This window comes from Zalophus californianus, chromosome 16 (assembly GCF_009762305.2).
Source record: "Zalophus californianus isolate mZalCal1 chromosome 16, mZalCal1.pri.v2, whole genome shotgun sequence".
Lineage (NCBI taxonomy): Eukaryota > Metazoa > Chordata > Mammalia > Carnivora > Otariidae > Zalophus > Zalophus californianus.
Window position 1 is genome coordinate 1602440 of NC_045610.1, and position 21868 is coordinate 1624307.

General features: G+C 52.2%; 1 protein-coding gene across 4 annotated transcripts; it reads left to right on the top strand.

The window, feature by feature from the left end:
* The first annotated feature begins 8866 nt into the window (after window positions 1–8866).
* LOC113938963 lies at window positions 8867–20308 on the top strand. Of its 4 annotated transcripts, none has more exons than XM_035724396.1 (4): window positions 8867–9180; window positions 11399–11527; window positions 12290–12358; window positions 20091–20308. In XM_035724396.1, the coding sequence occupies exons 1-4, from the start codon at window positions 9128–9130 to the stop codon at window positions 20206–20208; spliced, it is 369 nt and encodes a 122-aa protein (XP_035580289.1). In that variant the 5' UTR covers window positions 8867–9127; the 3' UTR covers window positions 20209–20308. The 4 variants fall into 4 exon arrangements, 2 of the variants coding, with proteins under 2 accessions (XP_035580289.1, XP_035580290.1); XM_035724397.1 differs by having other exon boundaries at window positions 11429–11527; XR_004819669.1 differs by lacking the exons at window positions 8867–9180; window positions 20091–20308 and adding exons at window positions 9252–11015; window positions 14150–16522 and having other exon boundaries at window positions 11429–11527.
* Window positions 20309–21868: the final 1560 nt, after the last annotated feature.

Sequence of the window (21868 nt, forward strand, 5' to 3'; positions counted from 1 at the left end):
GGAAGGTGAGCAGGTACGGGGATGTATGGAATTCTCCCTTTTTTGGTAACCGTGCCTGGTTGTAAGTAGCCCATCGGTCAGTTAGGGCCTATGGATATTTCGAGTGGGTCGCCTGATGGGCCTGTGTTCAGCCAGGGGTCACTGTGGGCCTTTCTGCGTTCCATTGCTCAAGGCTGTTGGCCTGAAGGTGGCCTCTACATTCCCCCCTGACAGATTGACAAGGACAAATCTTTGGCATTTGGGCAGAGGTCTCATCTTCAGTAGCTTCTTCCTGCTAAATGAGGGGTGTAGAGATGTCCCTACTGAACTTCAGTCCATCTGGGGTCCTATGCAGTCATAGACCAGAACATGGTATTATATTAATGTGCTGATAGGCCATTTGGGTGAAATTCCTTGGTGGTCAGGTCCATGGGTCTGGGGAGGAGACCCTCCCATGGTATGGGCTGCAATTGCTGTTGAACCACCATTCGTATATAGAATTGTTGGATTCTAGAAGAGACGAGTTTAACAAAGAGATTAGAGAGAGGGGGACCAATAATTAAGAGTAGAACTATTGAGGCCAGGGGTCCTAAAGGGAAGAAGCCAGGAGAGCCATGAACGGATTTCTTTCCAGGAAAACCATCCTTGTGTTGCATGGTCTGGAAGGAGGAAGCCAAAAGGGGACAATGAGAAAGACATAGCTTGGCCCCGAAAGGGTGATGATTGTATTGTGACAGCAGGACATTAAGGGGGAGGGAGCAGCTCCTGGTAAATTATGATTTCTGACCAAATAAATTTAGAGAGGTCACCCTGAAGGAAAAGGTCAAGAATGCAGTCTTGGAATTGGGAAGGAGAAGTCATGAGAGTTTGGGGAAGAAAATAATCAGGCAGTTTTTCTGATAGAGAATGCTCAAATGTGAGAGGACAGGGACTGGCAATGGGCCAGATTCATGGTCCTCTAGGCCCCTGGGTCTGCATCACCCGAGTCTCATTTGAGTAACAGGTGTAGATCTCCAACCGGCTTGCAGCTGTACTTGATGGAGGGCTCCTCATCTGGGGCCAGAGAGGTCTTGATTCTGGAAAGATGGATTCACGGGGATAGGCCCATTTTACCGCCGTTGGAGTGGCCCAGAGAACTTAATAGGGCCCGGTCCAGACAGGTTCAAGTGGCTTTCGGTCCTGCAAAGACTCTTGAGGTATACCCAATACCCACCATTTTGGATGTATGTTACCTGAGAACAAGGGGTCAGGTTTTGGACTGTACTGGTTTTGGTGGTCAGTAATGCTGGAGACAGTTTGCCCAAGGGATATGACATACTGTAGAATTCGAAGAAAAGAAAAAGAAGCCCAACTAAGAATCCTTTGATAGTTGACAAAATCTTCTACTCCAGGAGTTTAACCAATCATTACAGGGAAGAGAGGGGTGGGTTTAAAGTGCCAATGTGAATATTCATGTTAGTTAGAAATCCTGTCACATTTCTGTGGTAATCTGGAGTATATACATAACCCTCTGTTTTTATAAAGCATAGGTTCCTCCTTGAGCTGAGGTCAGGATATCATGGGCCATTCGGTTTTGGAGGGCCAGCTTTTGAATGTGTGGGGGACTTTGAGATGGGCTGGGTTTTTTTTAATTTTTTAAAATGTTTTATTTATTTATTCATGAGAGTCAGAGAGAGAGAGAGAGGCAGAGGCAGAGGGAGAAGCAGGTTCCCTGCAGAGCAGGGAGCCTGATGTGGGACTCGATCCCAGGACTCTGGGATCATGACCTGAACCGAAGGCAGACGCTTAACCATCTGAGCCACCCAGGTGCCCGAGATGGGCTTTGTTAAAGGTGGCTGTTGTATGCTTGGCTAGAACCTCTATTTGCAATTTCACATCAATAAAGGTGGCTCCTAGGACAAATATAGCAAAGGGATAAAGCCATCAAGAAGCCCTTTTTGTTTGATGTTTAGCCTTAATATCCTAATTACAAGGAATCACTGGCAAGTGGGAGAAGACTTTTCTGGAGAGAGATGGGCATCGCCAGGTGCATCAGTCAATCCAATCACGAAGACAGCAGGGTCATCCCTTATTTCCACAAATCCATAGTTAACTCCATAAAGTGGGGTGTGCTCTGGCTGGTAAGGAACAACTTTCTCATCCCGGCCACAGAGAACTGGTCAAGGTGCTACCTGAGTTATACAATTTTTGTAGAACCATCCCATTCTCCAGCTGTTCACGTAACCCTATGCCCATGGGGTCCTGTTATCCCCACAGAATAACAAGCATGAAGACGGCCTATACATGAGCTCCTGTGGCAATTTCTCTGAAGTTTACCTCAAGGTGCCTAGCTTCAGCAAACAACAAACATTCCAAGACAATCGGAACGAGAATTTAACACCTGCAAATGTGTTATTGAAACACAATTTTTCTCTCTAAAATCACCATTATTTTCAGAGATAGCTAAATCAAGACTAATCTGTTCAAAAAACAGGTCCAATTTTAACAAACTTGGCCTAATTATTTACATAAGCTCAGCAAGAACAGTGATTGGCCATATAGATCTTCTAAAATTTGCTTTGCTGGAACTTTTCATAAAGAATCTTGATTGAGGGGCGCCTGAGTGGCTCAGTCATTAAGCATCTGTCTTTGGCTCAGGTCGTGGTCCCAGGGTCCTGGGATCGAGCCCCGCATTGGGCTCCCTGCTCCGCAGGAGGCCTGCTTCTCCCTCTCCCACTCCCCCTGCTTGTGTTCCCTCTCTCACTGTGTCTCTCTCTGTCAAATAAATAAAATCTTTTTTTTTTTTAAATCTTGATGGAACTTTTAGTAGCCTCTCTAGGCCAAAAGCCAAGCCAAGTACTTGCCATACCTGTAGACTTGGGCGAATTCCTCTTTATGAGGTCCCCCAAATATCCCGAGGTTCCTGCACCTGTCAGGAAGTGACATTCTTGACTCACCTGGTGAAGCTTCTGGGAACTCTGTAAGCAAGGTATGAGGCCAACATTCCCAAGGGGTTTTATGGCTCCAAGTTTCATAAAGTCAACCTTAGTTCCTTAAAGCTGTTGGGTCATATCTGAGTCTATGCATGCCTCTCTCAAATATGACATTCCAGTCAAAGCCTTGGTAAAATAACCAATGTTTCCAATGTCCTGTTACAAGGAGAACAGATTTTTTTAAAAAAGATTTTATTTATGGGACTCGATCCCAGGGTCCTGGCAGACGCGTAACCAACTGAGCCACCCAGGCATCCCCAGGAGAACAGATTCTTATTGAACTTATGCAAACAACTATGAAAGAACACTCACTGAGACCTTTTGAATTTCAGAGGGTTCAGGTAAAGAGAAAAGTCAAACACTTCAACTCGTTCACAAATGAATACTTTATTGCATTTCTGTAAGTCATAGCTAACTTAAGAGAAAGTTTTCTTAGTCTGAAAGAGCCAGCAATGTCTTAGGCAAGAGTCACAAAAGTGTAATTATCTTCCTCAATTTATTTAATCCCATATTACTAATTCTTTTTCAGTTTGAATGCAACCTTTTAGTTTTGAAAATTCTTACCTATTTTGTGATTTTTAAAAGATTTATTTATGTATCTATTTATTTGAGAGAGAACACTTGCTCATGGGCATGGGGGGCAGAAGGGAATCTTTTTTTTTTAAGATTTTATTTATTTATTTATTTGAGAGAGCGTGAGAAAGAGCACAAGTCAGGCGGGGGAGAGACGGAAGGAGAAGCAGACTCCCCGCTGTTAGTTAGAAATCCTGTCACATTTCTGTGGTAAACAGAACACAACATACCAATAAACAAGCCTAATTAGTCAGAGACTTCATTTACAATTCAAATCTCGGGGAAATTTGCTAAAACCTTAGAAAGCTTTAAAGCACATGCCTAAATAGGATTACAGCTCAATAAAGACCTAATAAAGACAAAACATAGAAACTTTGGTTTTCTGGGCAAAGAAAAAAGAGCTTTGTTTACATTTCCTTATCAAGAACAAACCAACAATGCAAGAAAACTTTGTCTTTCTAACAGAGAGAAAGCAGAATTTTAATCTTATACCAGTGTACTTTTAAACTCCATTCATTTCCATCTTAGTCCATCCTGACCACACAAAAAATTCCTTTCCAAAGTTTTCCCATCACAAACCTTCTACAACTTTCTTTTGCATTCAGATTTTGTCCCAAGCCATTTCTCTCCAAACAACCAGGCTCATTTAGGACAAAATTACCTTCTTTTACCTTCAACAAAAATGTATTCCCATTCCTTCTATCTTTCTTACATATCATCTACTTTTCTACATACAGAGTTGTTTCTCTTATTTCCATCAGTCTTAATTACATTCAGCAGAATTTTAACTCTAAGAAACCTGAGTCTCCAGTGGAAACTAAGTAGTAACCAACTGTGAATTGTTACACCAGAATTCTTTAGTTGGCAAATTTATGAATCAATTAAGCACAAAGCATGTTTTCCAACACTCAGACATCCTGTTTCTCTGCATTAAGAAGCCAAAAGTACAAACCTACGATCAGTAATCAATGTGTTAGCACTCCATTCTATTTGGAAAAGACCTAGAGGTCCAACAAATTCAATCCCAATTTATCACTCAAACTTTCAAGTTTTGGGTTACCAAAGACCTTGAAAGGTATCTTAACAATTACCCATGAGAACTTGGAGACCAACCAAATTCACCATCATTTTAAGTCATCTTTTTGCCAACAAATTGCCACGGAGATCACAAGCTTATTTGACCTTCAGTAAACCTTGGTAGAATAAAAAGTTTCACGCTTAATGCTGATAACTCTAAAGAAATGTCTTAATTAAACAACAAACTTAAATTAGTTTAAATATCAAATTACATTTCACCTGGGTTCGCTTAACAGTCAATCAATTTGTTCCCCATTGTCAGTTTTCACCTGGGACCCCGCTGGGGCAGTCTGAAGTGGGTGGTGCAAATATGAGGGGATGCTCTTCACCCTTGACTATGCGGGGGAGGGGAAGGAGCCAGTGGTGCTGGGGGAGGCACCCAGGATGGTCTAGGAAGTCAGTTATGCAGGCTGCACCCAAGGTGGTGCAGAGACAGGAGGAGAGAGAGGCATAAGAGGCAAGGTGCCCCCAGAAGGCAGAGACCGAGGACTCCTGGTTTTAAGCCTCATCAGCTCGAATGAAGGAGCAGACGCCATGTTCTCCTGCCAACAAGAGGGAGTAGGCAGTCCGTGTTGGGCCAGAATAGTTGGGGAACTTCCCCAAAACACAAGGAGTTTCAGCAGCTGCTTGGGAATATTCCTTAAAGCCTCGGGTCGAGGTAGACAAGCCACAGTGGCTCCAACAATCATAGCCATGAGCCCAGAAAATGAATGAGGGAGAAGCCCCACATCTATGAGAAGGAGGAACAGTGAATCAGCCAGCATCCAAATGTCGGGAGGGGGTTTATTTAGACTGGTTGATGGCCACACACATTCTGCAAGGGGCTCCTAGGTCCAGGTCCTGATTTGGGGCCATGACACCGAGCAAGACACCTATGGGACAGCGAACGCACGGGGAGGCGTTCCAGCAAAGGTCCAGCTGGAGAACAGCGTTGGAAGACAGCCCCAAGGGAGGGCCATGCCTCCTGATCCGGGAGTTTGTAGGAGGCCAGGAAACACAAAAAGGGGAGACGTTTTTCCTCAAGCCTTGGGGGTCAGATTTGTTCCAGCTTTGATGGACACAGCCTAAGAGTGAGTTGGAAGGAAGAGAGGGGGTCTGTAGGGGAAAGACTGGCCGCCCCAGTGAGGCGCCTGCCACAGGGAATGGAGCTCTGACTCATGGTGGTGATTCCAGTCAGGGCGTCCTGCTGCCCTATCTGAGGTGACAGACTCTTGGGGCATCCCATCACCCAGAGGGGTCGTGCAAATACAGGGAGACTCTTTTGGGGTGTCCCACTGCACCAGGGGTCCCGCCAAGAGGGCTGCAGCTAATGGCAAGGCGCTTCCTGTGGGGGTATCCCCCCAGCAGCGAAACCCACCAGGTGGGACAGAGGAGGGGGGGACTCGCCGCTCAGCCATGTGGGAACAGTCGGCCTGCAGACCAGAATGGTGGCTGGAGCCAGTGATGTGGGACTCTAGGGGCAGACCTCCGGTCGGAGTCAGAAAGCAGAGGGAGGGGGCCCTTCGCGCTCGGCGCAGCCAGTCCAACCGCCCTAGGGAGCCGCCCTGGCGCAGGCCTTCAGTCCTTCGAGGGGCCACTAGGGTTAGACTCCCGAAGTGCCGAGAAGAGCAAGGAGAGGGAGGGAAGGGTCCCTCCAAAGGGAAAAGGGGACATCCTGCAGGCTTCCAGGCAAGGGCAGTCCAGCTGCCTCCCCCTGGGGCTTCAGAGCCTCACTGAGGAGTCACCGGGGCTGGAGGCCAACAGGTCCCCAAGGAGGACTAGCGTCCCAGACAGGCAAAAGCTCCATGTGCCGGGTTCCCCCAAATGTACGGGAACCACAAAATCTTTGGACAGGCCACTAAATATTGTGCCTCAGTGGAGTGTCTCTCGATTGGATGGGGGCCCCCATAGGTGGGGCGAGGATCAGGTGGAAGCCTGTGGTAGGGGCAGGGAATGAATCCACCTGAGGCAGAACACAGGTGATAGAAGTTCATTGACTACACCGCAAGGGAGCGCGGGAAGGGTACCGGAGGAGAAATGGTCTGCGAGGAGGTGGGGGGTGGGAGCTGTTTTTATTTATTTATTTATTTATTTATTTATTTATTTATTTATTTATTTATTTTTTTTAAAGTTTTTTTTTTTTTTAAGATTTTATTTATTTATTTGACAGAGAGAGACACAGCGAGAGAGGGAACACAAGCAGGGGGAGTGGGAGGGGGAGAAGCAGGCTTCCCACTGAGCAGGGAGCCCGATGCGGGGCTCGATCCCAGGACCCTAGGATCGTGACCTGAGCCGAAGGCAGCTGCTTAACCAACTGAGCCACCCAGGCGCCCCTATTTATTTATTTTTATTTATTTATTTGAGAGAGAGAATGAGAGAGAGAGCACATGAGAGGGGGGAGGGTCAGAGGGAGAAGCTGACTCCCCGCCGAGCAGGGAGCCCGATGCGGGACTCGATCCCAGGACTCCAGGACCGTGACCTGAGCCGAAGGCAGTCGCCCAACCAACTGAGCCACCCAGACGCCCCTGGGGGCTGTTTTTAAAGGGGAAGGTGAGCAGGTACGGGGATGTATGGAATTCTCCCCTTTTTGGTAACTGTGCCTGCTTGTAAGAAGCCCATCGGTCAGTTAGGGCCTGTGGCTGTTTTGAGGTGGGTCCCCTGATGGGTCTGCCTCCAGCCAGGAGGTCCCTGGGGGCCTTTCTGCGTTGCATTGCTCAAGCCTGTTGGCCTGAAGGCGGCCTCCACACTCTCCTGTTCCAGGAGCCGAGCTGTGTCGAGTTAGAGATGGGCTTGTTCCTTCGTTGTCCTCCGTGTGCCTGGCTCTTTCGAGAAAGCCTGGTTGCAGGGAGACTTCAGAGTCTGTCCCGTATAGGTCAGATCTTCTTTTCTAAAGTCTTCGGGCACCTTGCGCGGTCCAGAGCTCCCGTGACAGTTCTCGCTTTATAGGCATTGGTGGAAGTGAATCTCGTCCATGGGACTCTAAGTTCCACGAGAGGGCCTCGGGTTCAGCTCCACATTTATCGCATCCCAGTGCCTGGCCGAGCGGGCACTCCGTAGATATTTGCGGCACAAATGAATCACAGGTGAGAGGAGAAGCATGTTCAGCCCAGACGAGATCAGAAGAGTTCCTCATGGAAGAAGGAGGTGGGGGAGGGGAGGGCGACAGGAGCAGGGGGCAGGAGGGACTAAACCACTAGAATAAACCACTCCTCACAGGACGAAGTCTCAAAAGGTAGCTCCTGTCCTTCCCGCCACCGTCCATTTTCATTTTCTGCCTTAAGCAGACCTTGGTTCTTAGAACACACACACACACACACACACAAAACCCCTTTATTTTGTTAATTTAAAAATAATATAAGAAATATGAGTATATTCATGGTCACAATTTTGTGACAAGAAAGAGTAAATGGAGAGAGGACTAGCCCTACCAGACTCTAAAACGTACTTAAAAGCTCACAATAGGGGCGCCTGGGTGGCGCAGTCGTTGAGCGTCTGCCTTTGACTCAGGTCACGATCCCGGGGTCCTGGGATCGAGTCCTGCATTGGGCTCCCTGCTCTCTACTTCTCCCTCTCCCTCTGCCTCCCGCTCCCCCTGCTTGTGCTCTGTCAAATAAATAAAATCTTAAAACAAAAAAAAACCTTTAAGAAAATAAAAGCTCAATAACAGTTTATTATCAAAGAAGATATAGATAAGTGGAGAAGCATACACCAAATACATGTACAGCTGAGTCAGTGATATAGACAGCATTTACAGCTAGCGAGGAAAAGGGGGACGACCCATCAAGCGAGACGCAGAGAGGTTAACTAACTTGCCAAAGTCACACAGGCCCCAAGTGGTAGGAGAGTGATTCCGTCTGAGTGTCTGGAGTTCTCACTTCAGAACCTGCCCTTTTAAACGTTACGCCAGCTGTCCTTGGGTACGTGTCACCAAGGCTTGGACGGGGCATTGCAGATAGAAATTGCAAATAGAAGGCATCCACGAGTGAGACCCTAAAGGGGGTCTTGCGGGGGCGGGGGGGAGGACTAAAGAAAATTGGAACAAAAATGTAAAACTGCTTGCTGAGGTCTCGCCCACCCGGACCCACGGGCCACAGCCCAGCCGCCGGCGGGTCTAAGACCCCGGACAACTGGCAGGTGCACCAGCCCGCGCCGCATGGAGCCTCCCCGGAGTCGACTCGTGCGAGACCCAGCGGGCGCCTAGAGCCCGGCCGCGTCTGCGCAGAGGAGACCCTCGAGCTGGCCGGGACGGGAGCCGCAGGGCCGCCCGAGTCTGCGCAGAGGAGACACCGAGCGGGCGCCGCGGGGCTGCCCGAGTCTGCGCAGAGGAGACCCCCAAGAGGGCGAGGGGGAGTCCGCCGCGGGAACTGCCCGAGCCTGCGCAGAGACCCCGAGTGGTTGCAGCGGGGCCGCCAGAGTCTGCGCAGAGGCGACCCCCGTGCGGGCGGGAGGCGTCCGCCGCGGGAGCTGGCCGCCGGAGCTGGCGGCGGGGGCGGGGGGACCGCCGGCTCGGGGAGCGCTCCTGATGCGGGCCGAGCCGGGGTTGCGCGATGGCCGCCGTGGAGGGGGCCGCGGCGGAGCGGGAGGCTGGGGTGGCCTGGAGGTGAGACCCGCTGCGTTCGCCGAGCCGGGGGTCCCGGCGCCCGGTCACCTTAACCCCCCGCCGGGGAAGCGGGGCGCGGAGCAGACCCCTGGAGGCCGGCCAGTGGGGAGAGGCTGGGCCTGGGGACGGCGGGGCAGGGTCCCCTTCTGGCTCCCGGCGCGCGCCGCCACGACCCTCCGCTGCTGCCTCTCCGTACCCTGGTGGGGGCCAGCTCCCTCCTGGGGGGCAGCGAGCTGCCTCTCCCCCAGGCCCAGGCTGCCCCTGCTCCCTGCCCTGCGCTGTGCCCGGAGCCTTTGCACAAGACCTGGTTTCTGGGCTTCGGGGGTGACCGAGGACCCCGATGGGGGACCAGACCGAACCACAGGAATGAGCTGTGCGGGCCAGACGTGTTGTCCTGCTTGATCTGAAATGTTCCTGCTCTGGGAGCTCAAGAGGAGGGGGGCGAGGTCTAGGCCGGTCTCTTCTTTGTAAAGGCATGCCCATTCTTTTAGGAGTAGCTTCAAAAGCCCCTTCCTCTGGGAAGCCTTCCAGAGTTGCCACCTGCATCTCCGAGCTTCTCATCTCGTTTAGCTCGTTGAGCTAGTGCTTACTAACTTGTTTCACGTGTGTGCCTGAGTGTGCAAGTCTCCGGGTCCCTCTCTAGGCAGGGGCTCTATCGTTGTAACGCATGCACGCGAATATGACTTTAAAAGGATTGAAATGGTTAGAAGGTGCCAACATGTGGGCCTGCAGCTGTGGGAAGTGTCTGCGAAGGTCACAGGCTGAAGAATGATGGCCCCAGGGCCAGGTAGGACTGTAGACAGCATTTTCCTCACTCATGCCCTTGGATTTTATTTGAATCGGAGGCCAGCATTTTAAAATGCGGAAATGTCTTTCACATCTACTCACACAAGATCTAGGTTTTAGCATGTCTTTAAAGCTCAGACGTGTCCACATGCCGCCCCCCCCCCACCATGTCTACACGGTGCACTGAGCAGGAATTGAGGAGCTCCGCCTTCAGAATCGGCATCCAATTTCCAGAGCCCCAGTCCCCACTAGTCTCCACCATCTCCCTGACATGGAAGCAAAGTATCATTTTGTCATGGATCATCACCTAGCTTCCTTCATTCGTTCTGATGAAGTGCCTGGCCTGTGGCTGTTTGGGTTCTGGGTTCCCGGAGTAGATGGAGACCTGGAGCAGCATCGCGAGCAGAAGAGTGGGAGGCAAAGGGACAGCAGAGAGAAGCACAGTGTCTGGGAAGTTAGGGGAGACCGTGAAGCACAGTTTTGCTCTTAGGTGAATCATAGAGGAGGGCTCTCGTTCCATGTTGCATTGCGTCCCTCCACCCCAATTGTGTCCGCTCAGTATATCGACGTCTTAACCCCACTAGCTCAGAATGGGACCTTATTGGAAATAGGATCGTTGCAGATATAATTAGTTAAGGTGAGGTCATACTGGAATAGAACAGCTCCCTTCCCCCTCCCCCCCCCCCCCCGATTCAATGTGAGTGCTGTCCCTATAAGAACAGGGCCATGTGAAGAAACCAAAGCAGGGAGAAGCCACGTGGGGAGGGAGGCAGAGATTGTGGTGATGCATCTACAAAGCAAGGGACACAAGGACTGCCTGCTGTCACCGGCTGCTGGGGGGAGGGGGGCAGGCTATCCCTGAGCCCACAGAAGGAAGCCACCTGCCGGCACCTTCGCTTCAGACTTCTGGCCTCCGACTGCGAGAGAACGCGGTTGTGCTCAAAGCCACCCACTCTGGGATACTTTGTTACAGCAGCCCTAGGGAATAACATAGCTCGGAAGTCAAGAGGCGCTATCATTTCCTTTAATAGATGATTTAAAAATTCACGGTAAGTTTTCGATCATTGTCGTCAGGGAAAGCAGGAGTTGAGAAAAGTACTTCATCCAACAGCATTAGCTTTACCATTTAGAACCAGAAAGCAGATTTATCAGAGATTTTTCCAAGCAATCCAAGCACGGGGTGAGAAGGTTCTGGACTCAGGTGGGGTTGGAGAGGGCCAAAGGAGTTTTCAGAGTTCGTAGGTATGGAAAGAGGGGAGTCCAAGATGAAATCATAGCCCACCTGCGTCTCCTGGAGGGCTTGGCAGGTACCAACTGCCAGGCCCCTCCCCCACGGTCTGACTCAGTGGGTCTGGGACGCTGCTCGAGAATTGGCATTTTTACCAAGCTCCTGGGACAGGCTGATGGTGCTGGTGTGTGGACCACATTTTAGGTGGCATAAACGACTGTGTCTCTGGCCTAGAAGCCCCTGGAACGCCAGACCCCACGAAGGCAGGGACTTGGTCTTGTTCACCACGGCATCACAGGGTCGAGAACAGTGCCTGGACGCCATAGGATCACGGTAAATACTTGTTCAATGAAAACGGGTCATTTGGCAGAAATGGATAGTAAGAAAGGGGAATAAGTGTAAGATGACGAGTTCATCTTTATCCATTTGCTTCACAATCCAGTAAGACACAGGACTAGAGATGCACAGTGAGTGTAGATGAAAATGTGGGTGAGGAATAGGAGTTCCAGATCATGATTCGTCCTGGACAAAGGAGATCACGGGAGCCAGAGGGGGTGTGGCCACTGATATGTCACATAAAGACAGGACTAGGGGCTGGGCCTCCATAATGCTTGTAATACACTGAGAAATGGGTAAAGATAGTACAAAAGTGCTTGGAATATCACCCACTGTGGAAGCCAAGAGAGAAAAGGATTTCAGGAATTATTGGGTCAAGGGGTAACCTGCTGACTCATTCTGCAGTTTTTTATTGCGCGCCTGCTATATTCAGGCCCCTGTTCCAACACTGAAAACAGAAGGAGCCCCCAGCCCTGTGGAGTCTCTTGAGAAGTTTACATGGTCATGGTGTGCACTGTCCACCTTGGGGGGCTTTGTCGGCACAATGACACTGTGGGACAAGTGCTCTTCCTTCTGTTGGACATCGAGAGGAGGATGGTTGAGGGAGATTAAGACTCTGGGATTCTAACTTGGTTCTGCTCACTCCCACACCCTGTGCTCTGCTCAGGTCTCCAAGCCGTAATTAGTGACACTTTGCTGCTTTAGATGCTACTTGCTACTTGTGTGCTGATGATCCCGACATCTTTGTCTGCATTCCAGATGTTCCTCCCGGGCTCCGGAACTGTTGGCCCGTCGGCTCTGCAGGCGTTTCTCCTGGATGCCTCACAGGTATCCCCAACAAGTCTGAAATTATTTCCCCCACTGCCTTCCCCTCACTCAGCCTCCAACTACCCAATTCAGGCGGTTGCCCAAGTTAGAAACATGGATACCATCCTTAATGCCTGCCCTGCCCCCTCGGCCCCTCTGTCTAGGACAGCACCAGGTCTTGCTTCTCTGACATATGGACTCGATCCCCCCGTGCCCTCTGCCCGGAGCTCACTGGGGCCCTCCCAGGCTCCAAGCAGACCACTGCTGTAGTTGCCTGCCTGATACCCCCGCTCGCAGCCTTGACCCAACATCCACCCTCCAGAAAACGGTCAGAACAGTCTTCTAAAACCATAAATCTGCTTACACCATTCTCCTGCGTTAACCCCTTCAGGGGCTTCCCATGGCCTTCAGGAGAAAGCCCAAACCTCTTGGTCCTCGACGAGTTGACCAGCCCTTCCCAGCTCCACCTTCTGCTGTCCCGCATCCTGGGCTCGGTCCCATGTGCGTGCGTGGATGCTGGTGGCTTTTCTCACCTTCCGCCCATGCACATGCTGCAGCCTCGTGGGAAGTCTGGTTATCTCAGGTGGTCTCTGAGGCCTCAGCTTAGAAGCTTCGTCCTTCCAGAAGTTTCCTGCCTGTCCCCCGTCAAGGACGTGCTCTTCCTGCAAGGTCTCATGGCACCCCGTGCGCACCCTTCCTGAGCCCCCAGCCCAGCAGGGGCTCTTCAAGGAGAGGGACTCTGTCCTCGGTATCGTCCTGCATGGTGCTCGTTACTTCCCACCTAGTGCAGTGCATGGCCCACAGCAGGGCTCAGAGGGCAGATCAGCACTGGGGAGCGGCAGAGAAGAAATACAGCGGAGTGCGGAGTCGCTGACAAGACAGGGTGACGTAGGGGTTTCACCCCGTGGTCTCCCCTTTCTAAAGTGAGGACAGGATTGGCCACTGAGAGCCAGGGTGATGAGCGACATAGCAGAGTTCTAAGGAGAGAAGCGAAGGTACCAAGTGTCTGCTGCTCTCTCCTGGGTGGTTCCTGAGCAGGGGCTTCTGTTTCAGGAATTCAGGATGCTGTGGGATGTGGCTGTGAGCAGGTCACGGAGGATGCTGGGCCCCAGGCCCGCGCTCCATGGAAGCTCCATGGGGAGGAGACGCTGTGGGAGGCAGAGCTGGCCCCACCGGTGGAGGGGGGTGTCCATATGCTCTCCGCTCTCTGAGTTTGGGGTGAAACACACAAATAAGGAGAGTCTGTACAGGGATCATTGGCATCAGAGAATCGAGGATTCCCAGTGGTTTTGATGCCTGGTGGCAGGGCGCTTGCAGTCTGTGCCGAAGGGCATCCAGCCTCATCTCAAGGGGATGGCAGGGTGGGGGGCACAGTTCTGGGTTTGCCTGGGTGTTCTGGAAGGACTGGGCTCTCACCTCCTCCTCCGCCCTTCTCTGTCCTCCTTGTATTACTGGATCTGCACCGTTTCTCCTTGGCCAGTGGGCACGAGGTTTAGATTTTGTCTGTGGATGGTGGCAGAGGGACAGTGCAAGGCCACAGGAAAAGGAAAAGGAAGGGAGTTCTCCTCCTGGCGTTCATGCACCACTTCATTTTTTTTTTCTTTTAAAAATTGTATATGTCTATTAGAGAGCAGACACAAGTGGGGGTGTTCTGGTGGTGGCCACAATCTCCAAAAAGGTCCGAATCTCAGACCCAGCCGGGATACAGGCCTCTTCTCAGTTCTTTGTTCTTCCCTCTTAGACTTCTCAGTATGGGGGAAGAGGTGATGTTTGTATTTTAGGAATGCTAGCATGGTCTACTTATCATTTCAGATCCAGAGATCAGGAATAACATAAAGGGCCAGAAGTCAAAGATGAACGTACCTGGAGACAAAGATCCAGCAAGGGTTGTATCCAAAGGATGCCAGAGACTGATCCGTCAGGAGCGTGGGTTGGTTGAAGCTGCTGACCCTGTGGTCAGGTCATTGAGGCGTTGGGTGAGCCCCTCACAGGATGCAGGGGGGGCTCCCCACTTCCCAAGGGAGAGCTATCAAGGAAGTGAATCTCATTCCCGCAAAAGCCATCGCAGGAGAGAGAGGCCACAGATGTAATGGGAGAGAAAGAACACTTTCTACAGGAGAAAGATCCCACAGCGGAGAAGCCTGTGGTGAGAGATTCCAGCAGACGGCAGAGGTCACCCAGCGCCAGAAAACTGGTAACGTGAAGAAAACCCATCAATGTCAGGAATGTGGGAAAACGTTCAACCGGAGCTCAAACCTGATCATCCACAAGAGAATTCACACGGGGAGGAAACCCTATATGTGTGATGAATGTGGGAAAGACTTCAACCAGAGTTCAAATCTCATTATTCATTAGAGAATTCACACAGGGAAGAAACCTTACCTGTGTTGCAAGTGTGGGAAGGACTTCAACCAGAGCTCCAACCTGGCCAGGCACCAGCGGATCCACAGCGGCGAGAACCCCTATCAGTGCCAGGAGTGCGGCAAGGCCTTCCACGGGAGCTGCAGCCTGGTCCTGCACCAGAGGACCCACGGCGGCGGCGGGAAGCCTTTCGCGTGCCACAAATGCGGGAAGGCCTTCAGCCAGAGCTCGGACCTGGTGATCCACCACAGAGTTCACACTGGAGAGAAGCCGTACGAGTGCTGAGTGCGGCCAGAGCTTCAGACAGAGTTCACACCTGGCCACACACCAGAGGACCCACACCAGGGTGAAGCCCTTCACGTGCCCTGAGTGTGTGAAGGCCTTCAGACAGCGTGCGTGCCTCACCAAGCACCAGAGGCTGCACAGCGGGGAGAGGCCCTATGCGTGTGGCGGGTGTGGAAAGGCCTTCAGCGGGCGCACGGCTCTGCTCAAGCACCAGAGGCTGCACGTGGGCCAGGACGCGGGCCAGCTGGGACAGCAGAGAACAGAGAGGGAGGAGAAGCCCTATGAGTGTACGGAGTGTGGGAAAACCTTCCAGGGAAGCTCAGACCTCATCCGGCACTGGATAATCCACACCGACGAGAAGCCCTACGAGTGCAGGGCCTGCAGGAAGGCCTTCAGCCAGAGCTCACACCTGCTCACGCACCAGAAAATCCACACCGGGGAGAAGCCATATCCATGCGGTGAGTGCGGGAAAGCCTTCCGGCAGCGCTTACTCCTTGTCCAGCACCGAAGAATCCACACCGGGGAGAAGCCCTACGAGTGCGGGGCCTGCAGGAAGCCCTTCATCTGGCGCACAGCCTTTCTCAAACACCAGAGGCTTCACGCTGCAGAGAAACCCCAGGGATGCGGGAGGACACTGAGCCAGGACCAGGTGCCTGGGGATGAGCGGGGAACTCATGGGGAAGAGAGAGCGCCCCGGCGCAGCCAGCGTGCCAGAACCTTCCAGGGCAGCTCGGACTTCGTGGGACCTCCAGTGACTCGCGCAGGAGAGAAGCCCCATGCGTGTGCAGAGTGTGGGAAATCCTTCCAGCAGAGCTCAGCACAAGGCACCAGAGAATCCACAGCGGGGAGAAGCCTTACCCCTGTGCTAAATGCAGGAAGTCCTTCAGGGGCAGCTCCGACCTCATTAAACACCACCGCATGCACACGGGAGAGAAACCCTACAATTGCCCTGAATGTGGGAAGGCCTTCAGTCAGAACTCCCACCTTCTCAGTCACCAGAGGATCCACACTGGAGAGAGACCCTTTGAATGTGGCGCTTGTGGGAAGGCCTTCGGGGGGCGCATGGCCTTCCTTAAACACCAGGGGCTGCACCCCGGGGAGGGGCCGGGGCGCAGCGACAGAACCCACAGACAAGACTTGGAGGTGATGGAACCCTAAGGGACCCAGGGCACGCCGGAGGGAGGCCATTCTTATTGCACTGTCAAGGTGTTTGTCACTGGAAAGCATCTGGAGGCAGGAAGACATCAGGGCGCCGCGCCAGGCGGGAAACCGGAGTGTAACCAGGCGACAGAGCTCGGATATACAGGCTGTCCTTCTGACTCCGAGTTGACACTGGATGTGGTCCCCGGGATGTAATTACTGGACAATGTTTCAGGGGATGTCTACTGTCATTAAAGTCGTTAGACGTCACCGTGGCAACAGCCCCAGAACTAAATTCTTCATGAAAGGAGCCATTTCAGCCCTGACCCCCTGGTCCAGGGACAGGTCTAAATCTGCTTTACGTACTTTAGGGGTGGTTCCCATTAGGGATGTGCTTTATATGTGTGTCTCCCCCTCTTCTCGTCCTTACACACGTGTGATGATGCTAACTGCAATGATCCACGAACTGGGAGGAAGCCACAATGACAGGAGGACAGCTGGACACCAAGACACAAGGGCCAGAGGAGGGTGTCCCGCAGAGAAAGCGGGGTGTCCTCTGGTAGCCCCAGGAGATAGGAGAGCAGGTGTCAGGGACAGAATCAGAGCATGCACCGGGGCACAGCGCAGAGGTGGCCTGAGTGGGGAGGAAGTCTACTGCAAAAGATCAGGGGACTGTAGGGGCAGTGGTTTTGTCTCGACCCAGGGCTTTGCAAGGGGGCATAGCTGGTTTGAGAATTGGAAGGGCCAAGTGGAACCCTGGAGCTCACGAAGCCTGGTGATTAGGGTCCACCCATCCGGACTGTCATGGCCAATCAGCACTAGGCTTTTCCAACCTGGGTGGTCACGGCCAGTCAGCATTAGGCTCTGCCCATCTAGGCGGTCACAGCCAGTTAGCATGAGGCTCTGCCTGCCTGGGTCATCACAGCCAGTTAGCATTAGGCTCTGCCCACCTGGGCGGTCATGGCCAGTGAGCAATAGGCTCTGCCCATCTGGGTGGTCACAGCCAGTCAACATTAGGCTCTGTGCATCTGGGCGTTCACAGCCAATCGGTATTAGGCTTTGCGCATCTGGGCGGTCACAGCCAATCAGTATTAGGCTCTGCCCATCTGGGCGGTCAGAGCTAATGAGCATTAGGCTCCGCCTGTCTGGGTCATCACAGCCAATTAGCATTAGGCTCCGCCCATCTGGGTCGTCACAGCCAATCATCAGATTCTCTTTGTGCTGGGCTGTACCTGCATTGGTATGCTAACTCACATGAGCCATCAGGTGAGAGAGGGACTGGATGGGACTGCAAAACAGGAGAATTTCCACCTCGGGTCTTTCTGCAGTGAGAGCAGCTTGTGAGATGCACAGAGGGGACCCGGGGTTCTCAGCTGGGCTGCCCCTTGAGGGACCTTTGGCAACATCTGGAAACGCTGTGCTGGTCACAGCTGGGAAGAAGCGATGGGCATCTAAACACCAGGGATGTTGCCAAATAGTTTAGAAGGTTATGAGAGGTTAGAATCTGTTGAGAGGAGCATGTCCACCACGGTGAGGTGAGCGCCACAAAGGAGAGGCCGAGAGGCCGCAGTGGGGAGTGTGAGCTAGTTAGCTGGAGGGGGCTCTCTCTGACATTTGCCCCTGAACGTCCGCAGCTCCCCCAAGGACCTGGGCACTGCCCTCTGGCCCTGTGAGCCTCCCAGAGCATTGCCCTCTGCCCGGGACGTGCCCTCCTCACCCAGCTCCGTGTTAACGCTCCCTGAGCATCGGGTCCCGTGCGGGGACTTACTGCCACCTGCTCTCGCACTCTCGGCCTCGGTCTTCGGTGGGGGCACCACTGTTAGCCCTGTTTTCTATCCAGGACCCAAAACTCGTCAGTGAAGACTCAGATTCAAAGGAGGCTGGCCGGACCGCAAAGGCCACCTCCTGGTCTCCCTGAGCGCCTCGCACACCCTGACCCCGACTGCGACCAGGGCTCGCGAGGGCCCAAAGTGCATCCCTCCGGCGGGGTGGGGGGCGGCGAATCCGGGGGCCAGAAGTCCCGGCGCCGGGGAGGGAGAAGAGAGGGGGCACCACATGGGGGGTGCAGGGCAATTGTGGAGGAGGGGGCGCTGCCCTAGTGGGGGGCATAGCGGGGCAGTGTTGGGGCATGCCTGGGGGGGTGGTGCGCAGAGTCTGAACGTGGGGGAGGGAGCAGAGAGAGTGTGTGGCATGGGGTGGGGGGCGGCGCAGGATGCAGGGCGGAGGAAAGCGGTGTTGGAGCGCAGAGTCCGGGTCCCACACAGGGAACAGGTGCGTGCAGAGTCGGTCCCCGTGCCCGGCTCCGGCTCTGAGGCTTCGGCTCTCCCACCCGGGGCGGCAGACTGGCTCTCCCCAGCCCCGCGCCTGGGGACCACTCACCCCCGTGCCCCGAGCCCTGCCAGCCCACGGCCCAGGCAGCCTCTGCAGAGACTGAGTGAGGGGACAGGAATGCGGCCGCAGCTTGCTGAGCAAGCAGCTCCATCACTGACGCGAACCCGGTTCAGGAGGCCCTCTGGACCTTCATAAAATCCCAGAAACTCCCTCTGGGTTACCTTCCAGGATTCTGAGCATCACAGACTTACAGAACCGTCTCTGGTTCCGGTCTTGAAAAGTCAGAGGCTTACTGCCCAAATCCTCCTCCTCCTCACCCCCCCAAAATGCCTCTAGCAAATCAGAGGAGGCGTCCTGATGCTCGCCTGCCCTGAACTAACAGGGCGCTGACCCCAGTGCGAACCCCAATCTGCAGGGGATGAAGGAGCCGTCACGGCGGTTGGAGGCCTCGCTCGGGGACTGCTCCCCGAATCCAGATGATTTCCACTCGAAGACGGAGACTGACACAGGGAGTGTTGAGTCAGAAGAAGGACTTCCCTAGTAGTGGGGCAGGTAGATAAAGAAGATTAGAGGAGGGCAGGAAACAGGCCAGTTTCGAGGCTGTTGAAATAGTCCAAACAGAATGATACACTCCTGATTGATCAGGTGAGGGCCAAAGGAAAAAAACTGGTAAAAGGCATGTGTTATAGGAACAATTGAAAGTAAAGACAGAAAAGAATCAAATGACCTTGAGCTTGGGAAGAAATCGGACCATGTGTATCAAAAAGTTAAAGTTTGCGTCTCCTAGGTTTCCCCAGACAACGTAGCTCTTACTGTGTGGCATGCACCATTGTAAATGATTTATGTTAATTCACTTAATGCTTATCAAGCCTATGAAGCAGGTAAAAAGACTTGAAAGGCGGAAACCCGAGGAAAAGGTCAGGTACAGAGAAGAATGTGTGAGCTCTTAGAGCTGGAATTCAACTAAGGCTGATTCCAGAGTCTGTGCTCTTAACCACATTCTCAGAAAGACCTTCTGAAGGAGGCAGAATCTCATCTGGATTTGGAAGGCAGAGGGGGACTTGGCTCCACACACCTTAACATGGGCTATTCATTTATTTATTTTTTAAAGATTTTATTTATTTATTTATTTATTTGACTCGATCTTACAACCCTGAGATCATGACCTGAGCCAAAACCAAGAGTCGGACTCTCAACCGACTGAGCCACCCGGGCGCCCCCACCGTTCACCTCTTCTAGATGAGGAAGCAGAGACAGAAAGGTTGAGTACCTGAAGGTCACACAGCAAGTAAATGGGAGAGGCCGACCCAGGCTGTCTATACAGCCAGAGTCCACGTTCTTAACCACCATGCTCCACTCTACATGACAATCCAACAAAATCTGGAAAACCCAGGAGAGTGGCGTCAGTGGGAAATGAGAGGAATGGAAAGACTAGCAATTTTTTTTTCCTGAAAAATCAGACTACATAGTAAATGTGTTAGTTTCTTAGGCTGCTATTAACAAATTGCCATGGGCCAGTTAGCTTAAAACAGCATAAAGTAATTCCCTCATTCCCTACAGATCCAAAATCAAGGTGTTGGCAGGGCCATGCTCCCTCCGAAGCCTCTAGGGGATGGTCCTTTCTTGTCTCTTCCAGATTCCAGTGGCCCATGGGGTTCTTTGGCCGGTGCCCACATCACTCCAACCTCTGCCTCCACCTTCATGTGGCTGTCGTCCCTCTCCATCTCTGTGTCACAACATCCTCCTTCTTATAAGGACACCGGTCACATTGGACTTAGGCCCCACCCTAATGACCACATCTCAACTTGATGACATCTGCAAGGACGCTTTTTCCAAATAAGGTCACACTGACAGCTTCTGGGGAGACATGAATTTGGGGGAGACACCATTCAACCTAGTGTAGAGCAGGGAAAAATTGTTCCAGAATAATGGACGATTGGGAGCTTGGGACAGGGCATTATCGGAGACAAGAATATTAGAAGAGCAGGTCATTTTCAGGATTGTTAATTTAGAACTAACCTGGCTTCCAAGAGAAAATATTTACCGTTTCACTCGGTAATGAGATGAAGATTTTGTCCAGGAAGGCCAGCCGGCTCTTCAGCTGGGGCTTAGACTCTGATCCTCCACTTTTCAGGCCCAGAAATCTTATTTTGCCAGTGTAGCCATCCAGAATTGTTCAGGCCAGAGAAATGGACTTAATACTGCCCAAGTCACGAGAGTGATGTCCAGACCAGGGGAAAATGCAATTGCCAAGTGGGTCAGAAATTGCTGGACTGTCAACGCATTCTCTCTCTAGGGAAATCTCTAGAGAAAGCCAAATTCTAATCAGAAGTTTGGTAGGCCTGGAAGCAAAGCAGAGGAGTTACCTGGGTCATGTTAGTGCAGGTGACATCCAGCTCTGATCATCTGGTATACCTACCTACCTGCTCTTGGGAGGAGGGGGGCATCTGCCAAGGGGACAGAATATCCCCGTCAGCCAGCGTGAGCATCTTCCCCCTGAATCAGTGCTGAGGGCACAGGCACATTTCACTCTCGACTGCATCTCTTCTAGACTGAAGCTGAGGGTCCCTTCAGCTGGGGTTGAATACAACGGATTGGGTTCTCCTGTCTTGATTATCATCATACTCCACTCTACATCTGGATCACCTCAGCCATTACGTGTTGGTACTAGCTGGTTTGTTATCAAAGAGTAATTCCTTCCAAGGTCTGTCGGCATCTTGACTTTGCTCCTTCACAGGGAGAGCAAGCCCGCCGGCCATTCTGTCCTCCCCGCATGCCCTCAGCTTCGTCTGCCACACTGCTCTGTTCCTACTGAGCCCAGACACAGCCCCAGCACTTAAAGGGATGCTCGAGGCAAAAGCTTTTCAATCCTTTCTAGCTGACACTAGAGACAAAACCTACTTGCCATTCCCCCCCAACTACCTACTGATTATATCCACTAAGTGACCAAGAAGATCAAACTGTCACTCAGCGTCTCAAGTCTCAGGCAAAAAAATCATGTCATAAGCAACTTTTGAAGTATCCAGGCTGCTCACCACGATCCACCTGTCCTTCTCACCCATAGTGGTGGGGTCCCCAGCAACCAAGTTCGCCATGTGTGACCCCCACATAGCCACGCTCTCTCCCCTGCCTGCCTCTTGCCCTAAGCTGGAACAACTGGACCCTCTTTTCTGAGATTCTGGAACTCGGAAAATCTAGTTCAGCCAGGGCTGGTCTTTTGAATAAAGGACATTTTAAGACCCAGGAGCTGAAGTAGTAAAGGAGGAAGGCAGTCTGCAGAGAGAAGAATGAAGTGGACCCACATAAAGATTCAGAAACTCTCCAGGGGTGTCTCTGACAATCAGCCGGCTTTGGGGGATGTTTGTACAGACCACAGACACCAAAGTAGGGTTTAGAAGCCTCTCTCTTTCCCAG